Consider the following 13723-nt stretch of genomic DNA (forward strand, 5'->3'; position numbering starts at 1 on the left):
GACTGGATGTTGCGTTGAGGGACATGGTTTAGTAGGAGCTATTGGGAATAGGTGAACAGTTGGACTGGGTGATCTTTTAGGTCTTTTCCAACCTTAGTGATTCTATGATTCTATAAATCTGCTTGGATTGGAAAGGACCTTAACAAACATTGAGCTCCAACCCCCTGCCATGGGCAGGGTTGCCAACCACTAGATGAGACTTTCCATAATAGTTCCAAAGCATTGGTGTGGAGTTATTTTTTGATCCATTTTGAGAGTATTAGCCCAGAAGAACTGGAAGAGAATCCTGTTTTAAACTTGAGTAATTCTCCCATATCCTACCCCAAGCAGTGTTTGCCTTTAGTAATTTTAACCACACAATTAATGGTTGCACTACAGAGTTACGTGCCGTACAACAGTAGATGGAGATGATTTTAAATTCTTCCTCATGCAGTGAAGCTAGCAGATAATTCTTACAGTCATTCCTTAAATACAGAAATAAACCATTTCTCAGAGAGAACCTGGGTGTTTGAGCCGTCCTATTCCGGGTGAAGGAACTCAAGAACGAAAGATTCTTTGAGCGCTCTGCCGTAGTTTCCACTCTTCCCTCTCCTCTACTCTGAGATCACGTGTGTGCTTTGCTCCTTGCAATGTTTATGTAAGATGACTAGATCCCTGGTAACTGTTTTTGTAGAATAGTCACAGAGCTGAGTGCAGGGGAGGTGCTTGTTGCCCTGGGCAGAATAGTTTCCAATAGCAAAAGCCTTTTTATTTAAGCAGAGGTAGGGTTGGGTGTGCATTTCACCTCCCAGCTTCTTCTCTAACAAAAAGTTGCCTTTCATTCATATCTGGCTGGCCCCAGATACAGCTAACTCTTGTGTTTTCTGGGTGTGGTGCTAAAATCCTCCAAATTATTGGTGTCTCAGGTGTTGAGTATGGACCTGTAAGTAGCATGTAGCCAAGTCAGCAACTTAGAGTGCAGCTTTAATGTCAGTTAGACAGTATATTACTAACAGAGGTTAAAGCCTCTCCAGTTTTATGAGATTTGAGAAACATTCCTTTAAAACAAACATTTCAATGGAGATGGCAATGTAGATGGACACTGAGGTCTTTGCAGGATTTTCTCTGTAATCAGACCTGTCCCAGTGTCTCTATGTTATGACCATGGGTTTATTGATCACTTCTCACTGGAGATTCAGTGTTTGAAGGCTTCCCTTCATAAGGCTGTTTCTCAACAGGTGCTGAGACTTTTTGTGTCAGTTGCTGATTTGCATGCATGAAATTGTGTGGAAATCTGTTTCATTTGTTGTGCATCTGTTTCAGGTTTTCTTTTGGTACCACAGGGTCACTGCAGTACGCTTTGAACTCTGCAAAGTGAACGGTAATGATTTTTCAGAGTTGGGGAGAAATGCTGTAGTGTAAATGAGGTTTGGCTTCTTAAAGCTTAGCGAAACTTGGCAAGTGTTTCTGGGAAGGTTTTGAGTTCAGTGGCGTTGAAGAGGGAAAGGAATTAGGTTAGCTGGATCCTGCACTTTGGTCTGCTCACTGTACAGAAATGCCTGTAGTGGAACAATCCTGATGAAGCAATTTTTTTCTCTCAAATATTTATTCCACTGGTAGAGTGGGTCTGCTGACGAAGTCACTTAAGTATTTGGAGAGGCTTTTCGTTGCCTTTGCAGAACCACGGGAGGTGCGGGGTGAGCCGGTTGATGCTGAGCAGAGCTAGTTCCATCAGCCGAAGGTGGTGAGTTGTTCTTCTGGCATGCAGCTCCACTGTGGGTACATCACTTCCATGGGTGCATCTGCCTCTGCACTAAGTGCTTGTGGGCGTTAGGACACCCCGTGCTCCCCTCTGGAACTTGGCCTTCTCCAATTGCTCAGCTTTTATGGCAGCTCTTCAGTTCTGCTCTGCCCTTTTTGCCACTTGGTCCCAGAGATTGTGCTCCGAAGGTGTTACTGCTGTGCTTTGTGCTTCACCCCCTGCATCCCAAAGGTGTAATAAAAACAGAAGGCAGAGATACAGCTTTTGGGATGGTGTCAGACTGTGGACAGCTTTGTGCCAGGGTTGCTCCAGTGCCTGTTGCATCTCAGGTGGCCTTCCCAGTGTCTGCGCTGAGCGTACCAAGCAGATGCTGACATCAGTGAGTTCCTCCTGCTTCACAAAGTCCTCTTGGTAGGACGCCTTCTCTTCCAGCTGATCTCTTCAGAAGCAACATATGCAGTGACTGATGGTACTGTTTCCAGACACAAAGGATGATTGTAAGTACTGCTGTTGCTGCATCACAGTAGTGTTTCTGGTTTGGTGTTTGTTAAGCTGAGAAGATGTTAATTTCTCTGCTTTCTACTGATGGGTTAGTTTGTCAGGACTTCAGTTCAAGCAGTACGCAAGTTTCTTTAACTTTGTATATATGTGTTTATATATAAGTGTGTATAAGTTGTATCAATATAAATTGTGGATAGGCCTTAGGTTTGAAAAATACCTTGTAGTATTCCTGAGCTAGGGTGGGTTTGAAGGCGTAGGCTGAAGAGCTCAATTTAGTTTGTTTAGAACTGGAGATGCTGAACAGCAAGAAGTGGTATAGCTTGGGAGTGGTGGCACCTGTGGGGCCTGGATGCTGACTTGTAGGTAAACATTTAATCAAAATTAGCTTTGAAAGTCAACTTCCAAGATATTTTTTCCTGTAAATTGAATCTTTGTTTGTCAATATTGAAGAAGAATGCCTGCTAATTGCAAAGTGTTCTTTGTTGTCAGGAAGGTGTCAAAGAATGGCATTGGGTTTTGCTGTGAAGGTTCATAATATACTGGCAGATCTCTGTCTCAGGGAGCGCGTGGTGTTTTCAGGGTCCTTTGAAAGGTTCTGGTATTCTTTGTGTGCTCTGGAAATCAGGCAGCTGTGCAGACATTGGGACGCTGCACTGGGAGCTGGATGTCCTGTGTGTACAATGGATGAGAAAGGGCTTACATCTTGTGGGGTGTAACCAAAGAGGGTGCATAGCTCTTCTTTTTTATAATCGTATGTGAAACCCTTGGCGTCGTACTTAAGGCTCATTATGATTAACCTGAAAAGATGAGAGTTTATACACAGAGCAAGGGCAATGCACCATCCAACAGGGAGCCTGCCTTGTGTCTGTAAGACTTCAGCAGCACTAATAGCCATTGGATCAGCACACAAACTTGGCAGTCTTGTGCTTTTGCCAAATTACTATGGAAGCGTTGACAAAACAGCTGTGGAAGTCATTCATCACATTTTTGTGAAGTCGCTCATAAGATTCTTTTTTCTTTTAACTGTGTGGCTTTGCTTTTTGTATCATTTCACTGCAGTCTGGATTTGCTGTACGTTAAGCCTTTGAAAACTGATTTAAATAATCAGCAGGAAGAAAAAGTAGCATAACAAAGCAGTCTGATTTGCAATCTGTGCCTTGCCCTGAACTGTTCTGGGGATGCTCCTTGGGGTGAAGGCCACTAAGAGGATACAGGACGCAATGCCTTGAGAATTTATTTTAGTTAAATGGGTTAGAGATAGGTTTGTTGTGAGAACAAAAGAGCTGGAAACCAATGAGCTTTAAGTTGTATCGTAAGGGCTGGTTGGTTTTTCTTTCAGAAGGCTTTTGGTTTGTGCTTCAAAATCCAATTTCAAGTGAAACGTGAGTTCTGAGTCCCTTGTGGTAGAAAGGAGACCTGCTGGCATGTTTGGCTATGGCTGAGATGGAAATCTCTAATAGATCTGCACCCTGTCAGTACTGTGGTTCTGTACCTTAGTGCAGTGTGAAGCGACTGAAAGGAAAGTATGGCAAGGATCTGGCGTGACCTGGCAGCAGGTGGAAATACACTGAGAGTCCTCAGAGTCACCTACTTCATCTCAGGTCTTATTTGGCATGAGAAATATAGAAAGCATTAGCTTTTAAATAGTCTCTATGAGCAAGACCTTTGTGTGATGGAGCCTTTTGCATGTAATGAAATTCACATTGAGCAGCAGCATGCAAATGGAGACGTCTCTGCTTGATGGGAGCGTGAGGTTCGTGTTACCTGCTGGTTATACTGGGCTTTGCAGGATCATCTGGTGAGTATGTTCTGGCAGTGAGATGAATCCATGTTCTCCCCTGTCAGTACACCGGGCTGCAGCGCTCAGTGCACTCAAACAGGAGTGGCTGTGGGCATTGGTGGCTCAGGTTGGATTCACATAGGATTCATGTTGGCTCAGGCAGGGCTGAAGGATTGGACCAAGGGGGTGTGGAACACCACTCCTTGTTGGAAGGCTTGGGGCTACAAAGAGCCCTTCCTGCTGCACGTATCCCAGGTTAGTGGTGTCAGCAGAAGGAAAAGGGGCAGCGGGATTCCCCTGCCTTCCCCTATAGTGGGAGCGTGGGTGGTGCAGGAACAGGCTGAGCACGGGTGGAGCAGGAATAAAAGGAACAAATGTGTTGCCAGCTTTAAAAGCCAGAAGGGCAGAGGATTGCTGTGCGCATTAAGCAGAAAGCATGGAGGGAGCCTTGCCCTTCCCCAAATACAAGGCATGCTGCAGCCACAGCTCTGCCCCGACAGAAATAGAAGTGCAGTGTTGACTTCAACACTCTGTCCTTTTTCCCTGTCCCTGTTCTTTCCATCACTTCTCGGTGACTTCACCACCACCTCCCATGCTTTCTCCAGCCACTGTGGGTTTGTTTTCCTTACTCAGGAAATGGGTCTGAGCCCGGCTCCCACAGCAGAGGGAAAAACAACAGCCTGGGAAACCTTGCACAAAACCCCTGAAGTTACAGACTTAGCAGGGGAGGCTGTAGCAGCAGGTGGGTAACGCGTGTCTGATGCTGCACAGCTGTGAGATGAGGGAGGGACGAGGTGGGACGTCCCCACCACTGCCTGGAGAGGGCACTGATTGATGGAGAGCCCACAGCACATGCAGTTGTTAAGCAGCTCAGCACTCAGGCACTTTTCCAACTCAATGTTGCATGGAGGACATCGGCCACCGCAGCAAAGCCCTTCATTTCCTTCTCTCTTTGAATACAGCAGTGGCACTGAGGCTGGGCAGTTGCTCCGGAGGAAAAGCGATCGTTGGCAACTGGGGAAAGACAACTCAAAATGTCTGGTGCTTCACTGTTACTCCCTTACGGTTTACAAAAGCTCTGCCCAGCAGTGATGGTGCAGATTCTGCAGCTGCTCTGGCATTCCCCAGATAGTTTCAGAATGATTTCAGGCCCTTTGGGCTTCAGAGGCCAATTGTGTTTTTTTGTTTTTTTGTTTTTTTGTTTTTTTGTTTTTTTAATTATTATTATCAGTAGATTTCAAAATGGCTGCTTTTCCTCTTAAGCATCGTGGGAAATCCCTGCTTCCTTGTGTTGAGCTCCTGGCAGAGAAAGCAGCTCAGCCTTGCTCTGGGTTCTGCTGTAGCTGCTTGTTGCCCTGGGGTTCTGTCCGTGCTGCATGGCATCGGGCACAGAGCTGTAAGAGAAGGAGTGACAGAAGCTGTTGATCTCTGGGCGTTGCTCAGGTTCCTCTAAGGCACCGCATTTCCCAGCAGTGTCTGATCTGAGTCACAGAAGAACCCTGCTCTCTCATCCACCGAGGTAAATATGAACACAGAACTGTTGTCACAGCAGAAAGCTGTATCGCTATGGCAGTCTTATCAGCAGGTGGTGACACTTGTGACAGATAAACATCCTCCAGTGGGGATTTTGTTCTCAGCATGGCCCAGATCTCCCCATAGCACCAGGAGCAGTCAGTGAGCACACAGCCTCACTGCAGTGGCCCCAGAGGGTTCAGTGCTCGTGAATCGCCTCGAATCAGAAAGTGTTAGAAAGGTATTTGGGCACGCTCAAGGCCACAACTGAGAAAGATAGGAGCAGGACAAAGTTCTCATGGGTCACAAACTGGCACGTGGGAGCCTTAATGTGTCATCCGGTTTCTGTGCTGTCTTTCTTAGTGCAGGAGATAATCCTGTGTTGGTTTTCTTTTTCATTAAGCACGCAGAGAAATGCCATGCGAACAGTAAGGCTGCAGTGCGGGAGCCACCAAGTCTCAGCTTCCTTTTGCACGGGAAGTGGTGGTAAGCTGAAATATGGGGTTCAGTATCCTCAGGATGTTTACCTCTGTTTGCTCTCCTTCTTTTAATTACTATCTTGCCATTAATTACTACTGATTCCTAGTAGGAATTCGGTTCAATTCCAGAAAGCCAGGATATACACTAATTAACAGAAAATAACGATGCTATCGTTATAAAAAGTGTTTTTAGTACGAACACGTACATATTTGGTGGGCAGGGCTGCTCCATTTCAAAATGAGAACCTTTTACACAGGTGATGGCATCACCAGACTTGTGGTGCAGGAGTGCTCATTAGCCACGTTGGACAGGTGATGCAGCCATCGGTAAAGAGCTGTTTCTTCCCACAGCTCCTGACTGCTGAGGCATCAGCCACTCCAGCATCGCTGCCTCCCACTTCATGGATGCGAATGTGAGGCGCTTCATGTGCCTTGAAGGAGACACAAATGCTGGGGTTGAGCCCCAAAAAATCCCAGTGTTAGTTAAACCATATTCTAAACAGTCAGAAATCAGCCCTCGCCATGGTGTGCAGCAGGATCTACCTGTCCCACCTCACTGTCCTCGTTCTCGTTGCCATGTCATTCCCAGTAGGTGTCATTTCTCCTGTGAAGAACGGCTGAGGAAACTGGGCTTGTTTAGCTTAGAGAAGAGAAGGCTTCACAGAGACCTCATTGTGGCCTTCCAAAACTTGAAGGGAGCGTATAAAAGGGAGGGGGAATGGCTGTTTACAAGGGTAGATAGTGATAGGACAAAGGGGAATGGTCTTAAACTGAGACAGTGGAGGTTTAGGTTAAATATTAGGAGGAAGTTTTTCACACAGAAGGTGGTGACGCACTGGAACAGGTTGCCCAAGGAGGCTGTGGATGCCCCATCCCTGCAGGCATTCAAGGCCAGGCTGGATGTGGCTCTGGGCAGCCTGGTCTGCTGGTTGGTGACCTGCACACAGCAGGGGGTTGGAACTGGAAGATCATTGTGGTCCTTTTCAGCCCAGGCCATTCTATGATTCCCTGATTTCCATTTCCCAGGAGTGGATATGGGCCCCTTGGCTCTTTGGCTCCCTGGAGCACCCACCCCAGCTAAGCATCGTGCTCACACTCTGCATTCAACCCAAGAAATCCATTCGTTGCCCAGTAAGTCAGAGTTGGCAGTGAGTTTTCTGATAACATTCCCCCACGTGATGGGCAATATTGCCCTCTGCTGGTTAATGACAGCTTAAAGGCTCTGCTCCTTCCCCCCACGCTGCAACTCTGCTACCACAAGCTGGTTTTCAGTCCCGGGGTCTTATTTGGTGCCATGAGACATCGCACCCTTTGGTTTCGTTATCAGCAGAAGCAGCTTTCCATTGGGAGCACCTGAAAATCAAACTCTGACGACTGTTTTTAAAGGTTAGAGCCGTCATTCCTGAACCCTCATTTTCAGAACTAACCCCTTAGAAGCATAACTTCTCTGAGCTGGTTTTGCAAGTGAAATAGCTGTGAGGCTTTTAATTAATATTTGCATTGGTTAATGAGATCTTCTGCGTATGGCAGATGTAAGCTGGACCCCAGGAGCTGCCCCATCCCCTGGTTTTGTGGCACGTAGGGGCTGGGCAGAGTTAAAAATAAGCTGATGGAAAGAGTATTATTTTTAACCCAGGTCGGTCCCCACTATGGGACTGCACACGTGGGTGCTCTGGGCAGCTGAAGGACGGTGACCAAAGGGTGCTTTGGAGCAGTGCTGTCCCCAAAATTTTTTCCTCAATGCCTTTTCCAGTGCAAATGTAAGTGCAGGCAAAGCTCTGGCAGTGCTGCAGCACTTCTTGGTTGCTGCACTTTCTCATGATAAAAGCTTCTCAGTTAAATCTCATCATTGCAGGTGGTACAGCTGGTTTTATTCCTGGTCTGCCCTGAGTTCTTTATACCTTAAATGTGCCCTGGGAGCACCTGATGGAGGGGGCAAGAGAGCAGCAGTGCTGAGAGCATAGCACCAGGAGGAATAAGGTTATTTTGAATTCTTCAGACTGTTGCTTTCATGCTGTCTGGATTAGAGGAGAGCTATTGGGATTGATCTCTTACACAGCTGGGTGTAATTTATTGGGGTGTGTGCAGAGCACCTGGTCTCATAGCCAATTGCGTTAGGTATTTGTGAGTTTAATTGGGGTGTGATGCACAGAGGGCTTTAGGGCCTGCAATGCAGTGCAGTTCTCCTTCCTGCACTTGCTTGTCAGTACAAATGCTGCACATTCATCACACAAGACTTATATATTGGGAGGAAAGCAACGTGGTTTGTGTTTCCGTGGGAGGAATGTCTCAGTTCTGGTGCACTGTTAGGACGTGAACAATCTTGACTGGTTTTTGCATGTACGATTGCTGTTATGTGGCTTTCCTATTCCTTCTCATTCCTGGTGTCTCACTGGCTTCACCTTGATGGAGCCAGCATCACCAGACTGACACGTGCTTCAGTGCAGTTTGTATAACGTGCGAGTGTGAAACCCTGTAGGATCTTATGGGAAATTGGGAATTGCTGGGGGAGGTTCTGGTTGGATATTAAGAAAAAAATCTTTTCAGAACGAGTGTTGGGCAGTGGCACAGGCTGCACAGGGAGATTGTTGAGTCACCGTCCGTGGAGGTGTTCAAGAAATGTGGCGATGTGGCCCAGTGGGCATGGTGGGGTGGGTTGGACTGGATGATGTTGGTGGTCTTTTCCAGCCTTTATGATTCTATGATTCTATCCCCTGAGCTTTTCCTTGCCCGCTGCCTTGCTGTCCCCATGCGATGGCAGTGAGCCGTCCCCTGCTGCAGTGACCAGCGTGCCCGCAGCCTCATGCTGGCGTGGTGTTTGGACATGGGGACGTGAGCCACATGCCGGATCCCTCCTCTCCCCGAGGCCTTATGTTGTGCTGTGAAATGACTTCTTAAAAAATACCTTGCCTCCTCTTCCTCATGCCCTCAGAAGCATCTCCCAGGGTACGCTTACAAGGTAAAGACGATGCCGCCTGCTTGGTTTGGGAGCGTCGGTTGTTTGGTGCACACCGTGGCTCTTTCTGCAAACGTGGTCCTTCTCCCATCTTCAAAGCATTTTCCAGCTGTGAACTAAGAGCACACGCGCTTGCTGAGAGCACACACCCCTCCCGAAGCAGCTGATGCCCAGGAGAAACCTCCCCAGCGTGACACATCGCTTTTGATGCAAACAAAATGACGCCGTATTTCATCAGCGCCATTAAAACTATTTAAGTAATTGAATTAATGACACTTCCAATAGCCTTTAGGAGACAAATCTGATACACGCCCTTCTTTTCAGTTTTTCTTTCTGTTTTCTTATTGTTTTCTTGTTTCCCCCATGCAATGCTTTCATTTGTGATCTTACCATTTGCTTTTTGATGTGTGGGTTTTGTGTTAAGTAGCTGATTTCCGTACTTCACAGCATTGGTACTGTTGTATATTCTGCAGCAAGAGTGTCTTCATTTGCAAAATACCATGAGAATGACTGGGGTGCCTCATCTTTCATAGTACTTTTTCCAGACATTGGGTTTCAGTTTACTTTGCGTCCATTCTTTGGAGAGTGCATCCATTTTAGTCCTTGAAACGTGCTTATCTTTGGTGTCTTCAGCCTGGTTTCCCACCCTCATTTGATCTCCAGTGCTTCTCCACCACCCTTCCAGCTATAGATATCCAGCATCCATCCCCTGTGAGCCCACATTTGTTTTATTTTTCCCACATGGTCCCCATAGCTAGCCTAGCATGAGTATTTCTCTCTATCCCTTGCCCTCAAACAGGGCTAACCCTTCCTATGCAGATTGTCAAGACAAGGGGTGACAAGCTGTGCTGTGTACCATTGCAGTATTGCCCAGGACAAGGTGCTCAGATTGCTCGCCCTTCCTATGTCAGGGTGGCCCCAGTATGGTGAGAAGCAGCTGACGGAGCCTTCAGCTCCGGGCACTCCCCTGGCTACAGGCAGACCTGGAGACAGCTCTGAAGCCCTCTGCATGAGTGGGCAGATGGCCCAGGCAGGAATTCAGTGAGGCCCTTTTTTCAGCCCAAATTTCCATCGTTTCACGTGAGCCTTCAGCATTCCGGATGCAGCTCACTTTTCTTGCTCTCTTTGCTTTTCCAGGTGAGGCAAATGAAGAAGCCTTTGCTGAGGAGTGCCGACGGAGAGGACAGCACGCCCTGCCCTTCCAGCCCACCAACACTCGCCTGCTGAAGCCACACAAGCCTGCCAGTTCCCCCAGATATGCCTATCATTACAATAGCGATGAGGTGGAAGAGCAAGAAAAAAGCCGGGTTGCAAGCAGCTTGGAGAGCCCCTTTTATTTATCAGGTGTGCAAAATCATGTTGATGAGAAATGCGCAAAAAAGGATTCACCAGTTAGCCCAAAGGGGAAAAACAAAAGCCAGGCCAGGGGGTGTTGCTGTGTGACTTAATGCTGGCACCCAGTGGATAATAAACGGCCGCTTGAGTGCCTTCGTCTGCATTAGCTATGCTCATCCACGTAGCCTAGATTCACAAATGCTCTGGGATCCCCAGGGCCTGACCCAAGGATCCAGGATAAACTTTGTTTTGTTATGCTGCTGAAGTGCCCATGCTCTTTGTTCTTAAAAGTGAAGGCCTGTTAGGGAATAACTAATCGCAGTACTTTGCACATTCATTTATTTAAATAGTGCTTGGTTTACTTGCTGAAGGAAAAGTTCAGCAGCTTCATATTAATTCTGGAAGCTGCAATTTTGGGCATCTAAATCCTAATTAAGGGGGCCGAGACTGTTCAGGCAAACAAGGAAGTGTAGCAATTGGCCTGGTTATTTTTGGAAGTGCTTAGTCCTTTGATGTACTTCCCGTCTGTAATGTTTTGGCAATATAATCCAGAGGCTATCTCGGGCAACAGAACCCTCAGAGCCACTTGATTTAATCAGAACATGTGGTCAAAGCTCGCTCAGGACTGCCAGGACAGGTTACTGTGTTAGTGACTTAGCACTGGCATGAGCTGACCAAAGAGGCTGTGAGGTGTTCATGGAGATCTCCAGAAGCCGCCTGGATGTGGTGCTGGGCACCTGTGGGCAGGGGTTGGGCCAGATGGACCCAGAGCTCCTTTCAACCTCAGCCATTCTGTGCCTCTGCAACATGAAGATGCCTTGGTTCGTGGAAGCCCACGCTCGGGGCCCTTCTCAGCAGAGCTGGGTTGGGTGAACTGCTGGGAACTACGAGTGCCTGGGCTCCTCAGGGCACACACAGTGCATGGGAAAGGTGTGCTGCAAAAAAATGAAGGAAAAATATCCTGTTCCCCAAAACACACGCACATGCACACACGTTCCCAATGCTATACCGAATTCTATTGTGTTTGAGCCTTTAAATTTAGCACCCTATACTGTACAAACAACCTACAAATACCATACACAACGCCAGCTTGCAAAAATATTCAAATAAATGTTTTCCTGGTCAGTTGCTAGAAGTTTAGTTTCATGAGGGATAGCTAATTTGATTTGATCTTTAAGAAAAAAACACAAAACTCCAGAATCCTCCACCTAATCCCTGAGCTGATGTACTGAAGGCCAGGGTCAGATTTCTGTGTTTGTAGCTGGCAAAAATACCCAATAACTTGGCTCACTATTTGGGGGACTTCAGGTTCCCTGTGATCCTAACAATGTTTTGTACTAGTTCCCAAAGAACAATTTTTGGAGCTGTTATAACATTGCTCGGGGCTTCTAGCTGTGAGTCTATTTATGTTCCAAGGTGCACAAGTTTGCAATTAAAATGAATTTCCTGAATTATTTGCACAATCCCCAAATCCTCCGTCCTACCGGTAGATTGCCATAAAACAGATACAAAGATTCAGGGTTGAAAATAGGATTGCAGTCAAGACTATGATTTTACTGTTGCTTTAAATGTTTTGCCTGCTGTTCCTCTGATAGACAGACAGTGGCTGCTGAAGGACTGGTCGAGTTAGTCATAAAAACCTACGTGAGTGTCTTAATCTCTGCCTGGGAAGTTCATGCGTGAGCCCTGGCCAGCAATGCTGTTCTCTTCCATGGGTGCTCACCGCTGTCAGCTCAGCAGGCTCCACAGCTCTCTTGCTGCACAGACCACTTGCTTGCTCCCACTTGGCTTCTCATTTATCACCACAACAGCTGCCGTGCGCGGGGGAAAGAGCCGCATCGTTCTCTGCCTTGATGCAAAGCTGTGGTGGAAAATAGCAGAGCTCCATGGGCTCGGCCTGGCGCGGCTCCACTCGGATGGGATCGTTTTTGCCACTGCTGGCACGCGGCCTTTGGCAGCGATTGCTGCACGGCAGTTTTAGATGTTGTCCCTGCTGTAGCACCCAAAGCAAGTTCTCAGTGGTCAATGAGTCACCTGCAGTGAAATGGTCCTCTTTACCCAGCTTAAGGAGTGGGAATGCTTGAGTTTTAATTTGTAAGTCCTTAGCAAATTGAATTGGAAACGCGGGGGCTGGGTTTCATCTTGGCTGTGTGGTGAAGCCCATGTCTCTCCAGTGCTGACTTTCAGACCAGATGTGCAGTGAATCCTCTCCGCAGCGAGGGCTTCCAGTCATTGCAGTGAGGTTTTAATACAAAACTAATTCATTTGGATCTGATCCTCCACCTTAGTTGAATGCTTTGTGTTTTAGTAGGAATTGCTCTAGGTGTCATGTTGTTACTGCTTTCATAATGGTCTTTTAGAATAGAACTTCACCTTGTGTTCTGAGGTTGCTGAGAACAGTTCTCTAGCTCCAAACAGATAACTTTTATGGCAAGAACTCAGGTACTGCTAGTAGTGCACTCCCAGACTCTGGTATTCATCTGAGTAGGGTATCCAAGTTGTACCGTATTGGTACAGCACAGACCTGGAGGTTGCAGCTGCTAATGGGACTGTGACTTGGGAGTTTTGATCCACATCTAGCAGGAATGATTTAAATACTTAACCTGTAAAAATACTGGAAAATACTTGATACAAAAGATCGTTGTTTGCAAGATGATATTGCAAGGTTTGCTCTTCCTTTTGAATGAAATAGCTTGTGATAACCTAAAGCTTACAACATTAATATTTCATTTCTGGTTCATTTTCATCTGCTGGCATCACCAAAGGAACCTCTTCAAAAGAATGAGCTTAACTAATCCTGACCCTTACTGGCCTGGGTTCCTCTGCTGGAAAGTTGAGCTATTCAAGCTTCATTACGTCTTTAACACAGTGTCCGTTCTTCTTACCAACGTATGATTTCCTGAATTACGCATTACTAACTAGTAAATTTGAAGTGCTGGTTGTCCAGACTAATTGCCTTGTAATTCCCCCACATACTTCTATTTGGATATGTAATGGAAAGTAAAGCCGCTTTGTTTTCTGTAGAAGCCTAATACACGAGGAATGCTGGATGTGCGGGTGTGATGGGAATGAACTCTCCCATTGCTCTGTGTCCCGCAGTGTGGCTCCCTGCCCTGCTCCTTTGTGGGCAGAGGGTGGGAAGAATGCCTGGGCTCGTTGCCTCCCTGGCTCTATTGGAGCTGCCATTGTGCACGGTTTTTTTTTTGGCTGCTGGTAGTAGAGCATCCCATTACCCTTTTGCTTCCCATAGAAAGTGGCTGGATTGCACGTTGAAGGGCTTCCAAGCCTTGCAAGCTTTTGCTTGCCATGTGGGAGTAAAACCTTGGACTCTATTCAACAATGTGTTACCTTAATTAAGAGCAGGTAAGCAGGTTGTATCTGGCTTGGTATGTTCTTCTAACAATTCTTCGCAGAATTGG

General features: G+C 46.8%; 1 protein-coding gene across 1 annotated transcript in view; it reads left to right on the plus strand.

Annotated features, from left to right (window-relative positions):
* The window catches only part of DNAJB6 (DnaJ heat shock protein family (Hsp40) member B6), a 50616-nt gene that overhangs the window by 31286 nt on the left and 5607 nt on the right, over positions 1-13723 (plus strand). The window contains exon 9 of the mRNA XM_048951028.1: positions 10107-10313. Within this exon, the coding sequence (XP_048806985.1) occupies positions 10107-10313 (207 nt within the window). The remainder of the gene's footprint in view (positions 1-10106; positions 10314-13723) is intronic.

This window comes from Lagopus muta, chromosome 7, assembly GCF_023343835.1.
Source record: "Lagopus muta isolate bLagMut1 chromosome 7, bLagMut1 primary, whole genome shotgun sequence".
NCBI lineage: Eukaryota > Metazoa > Chordata > Aves > Galliformes > Phasianidae > Lagopus > Lagopus muta.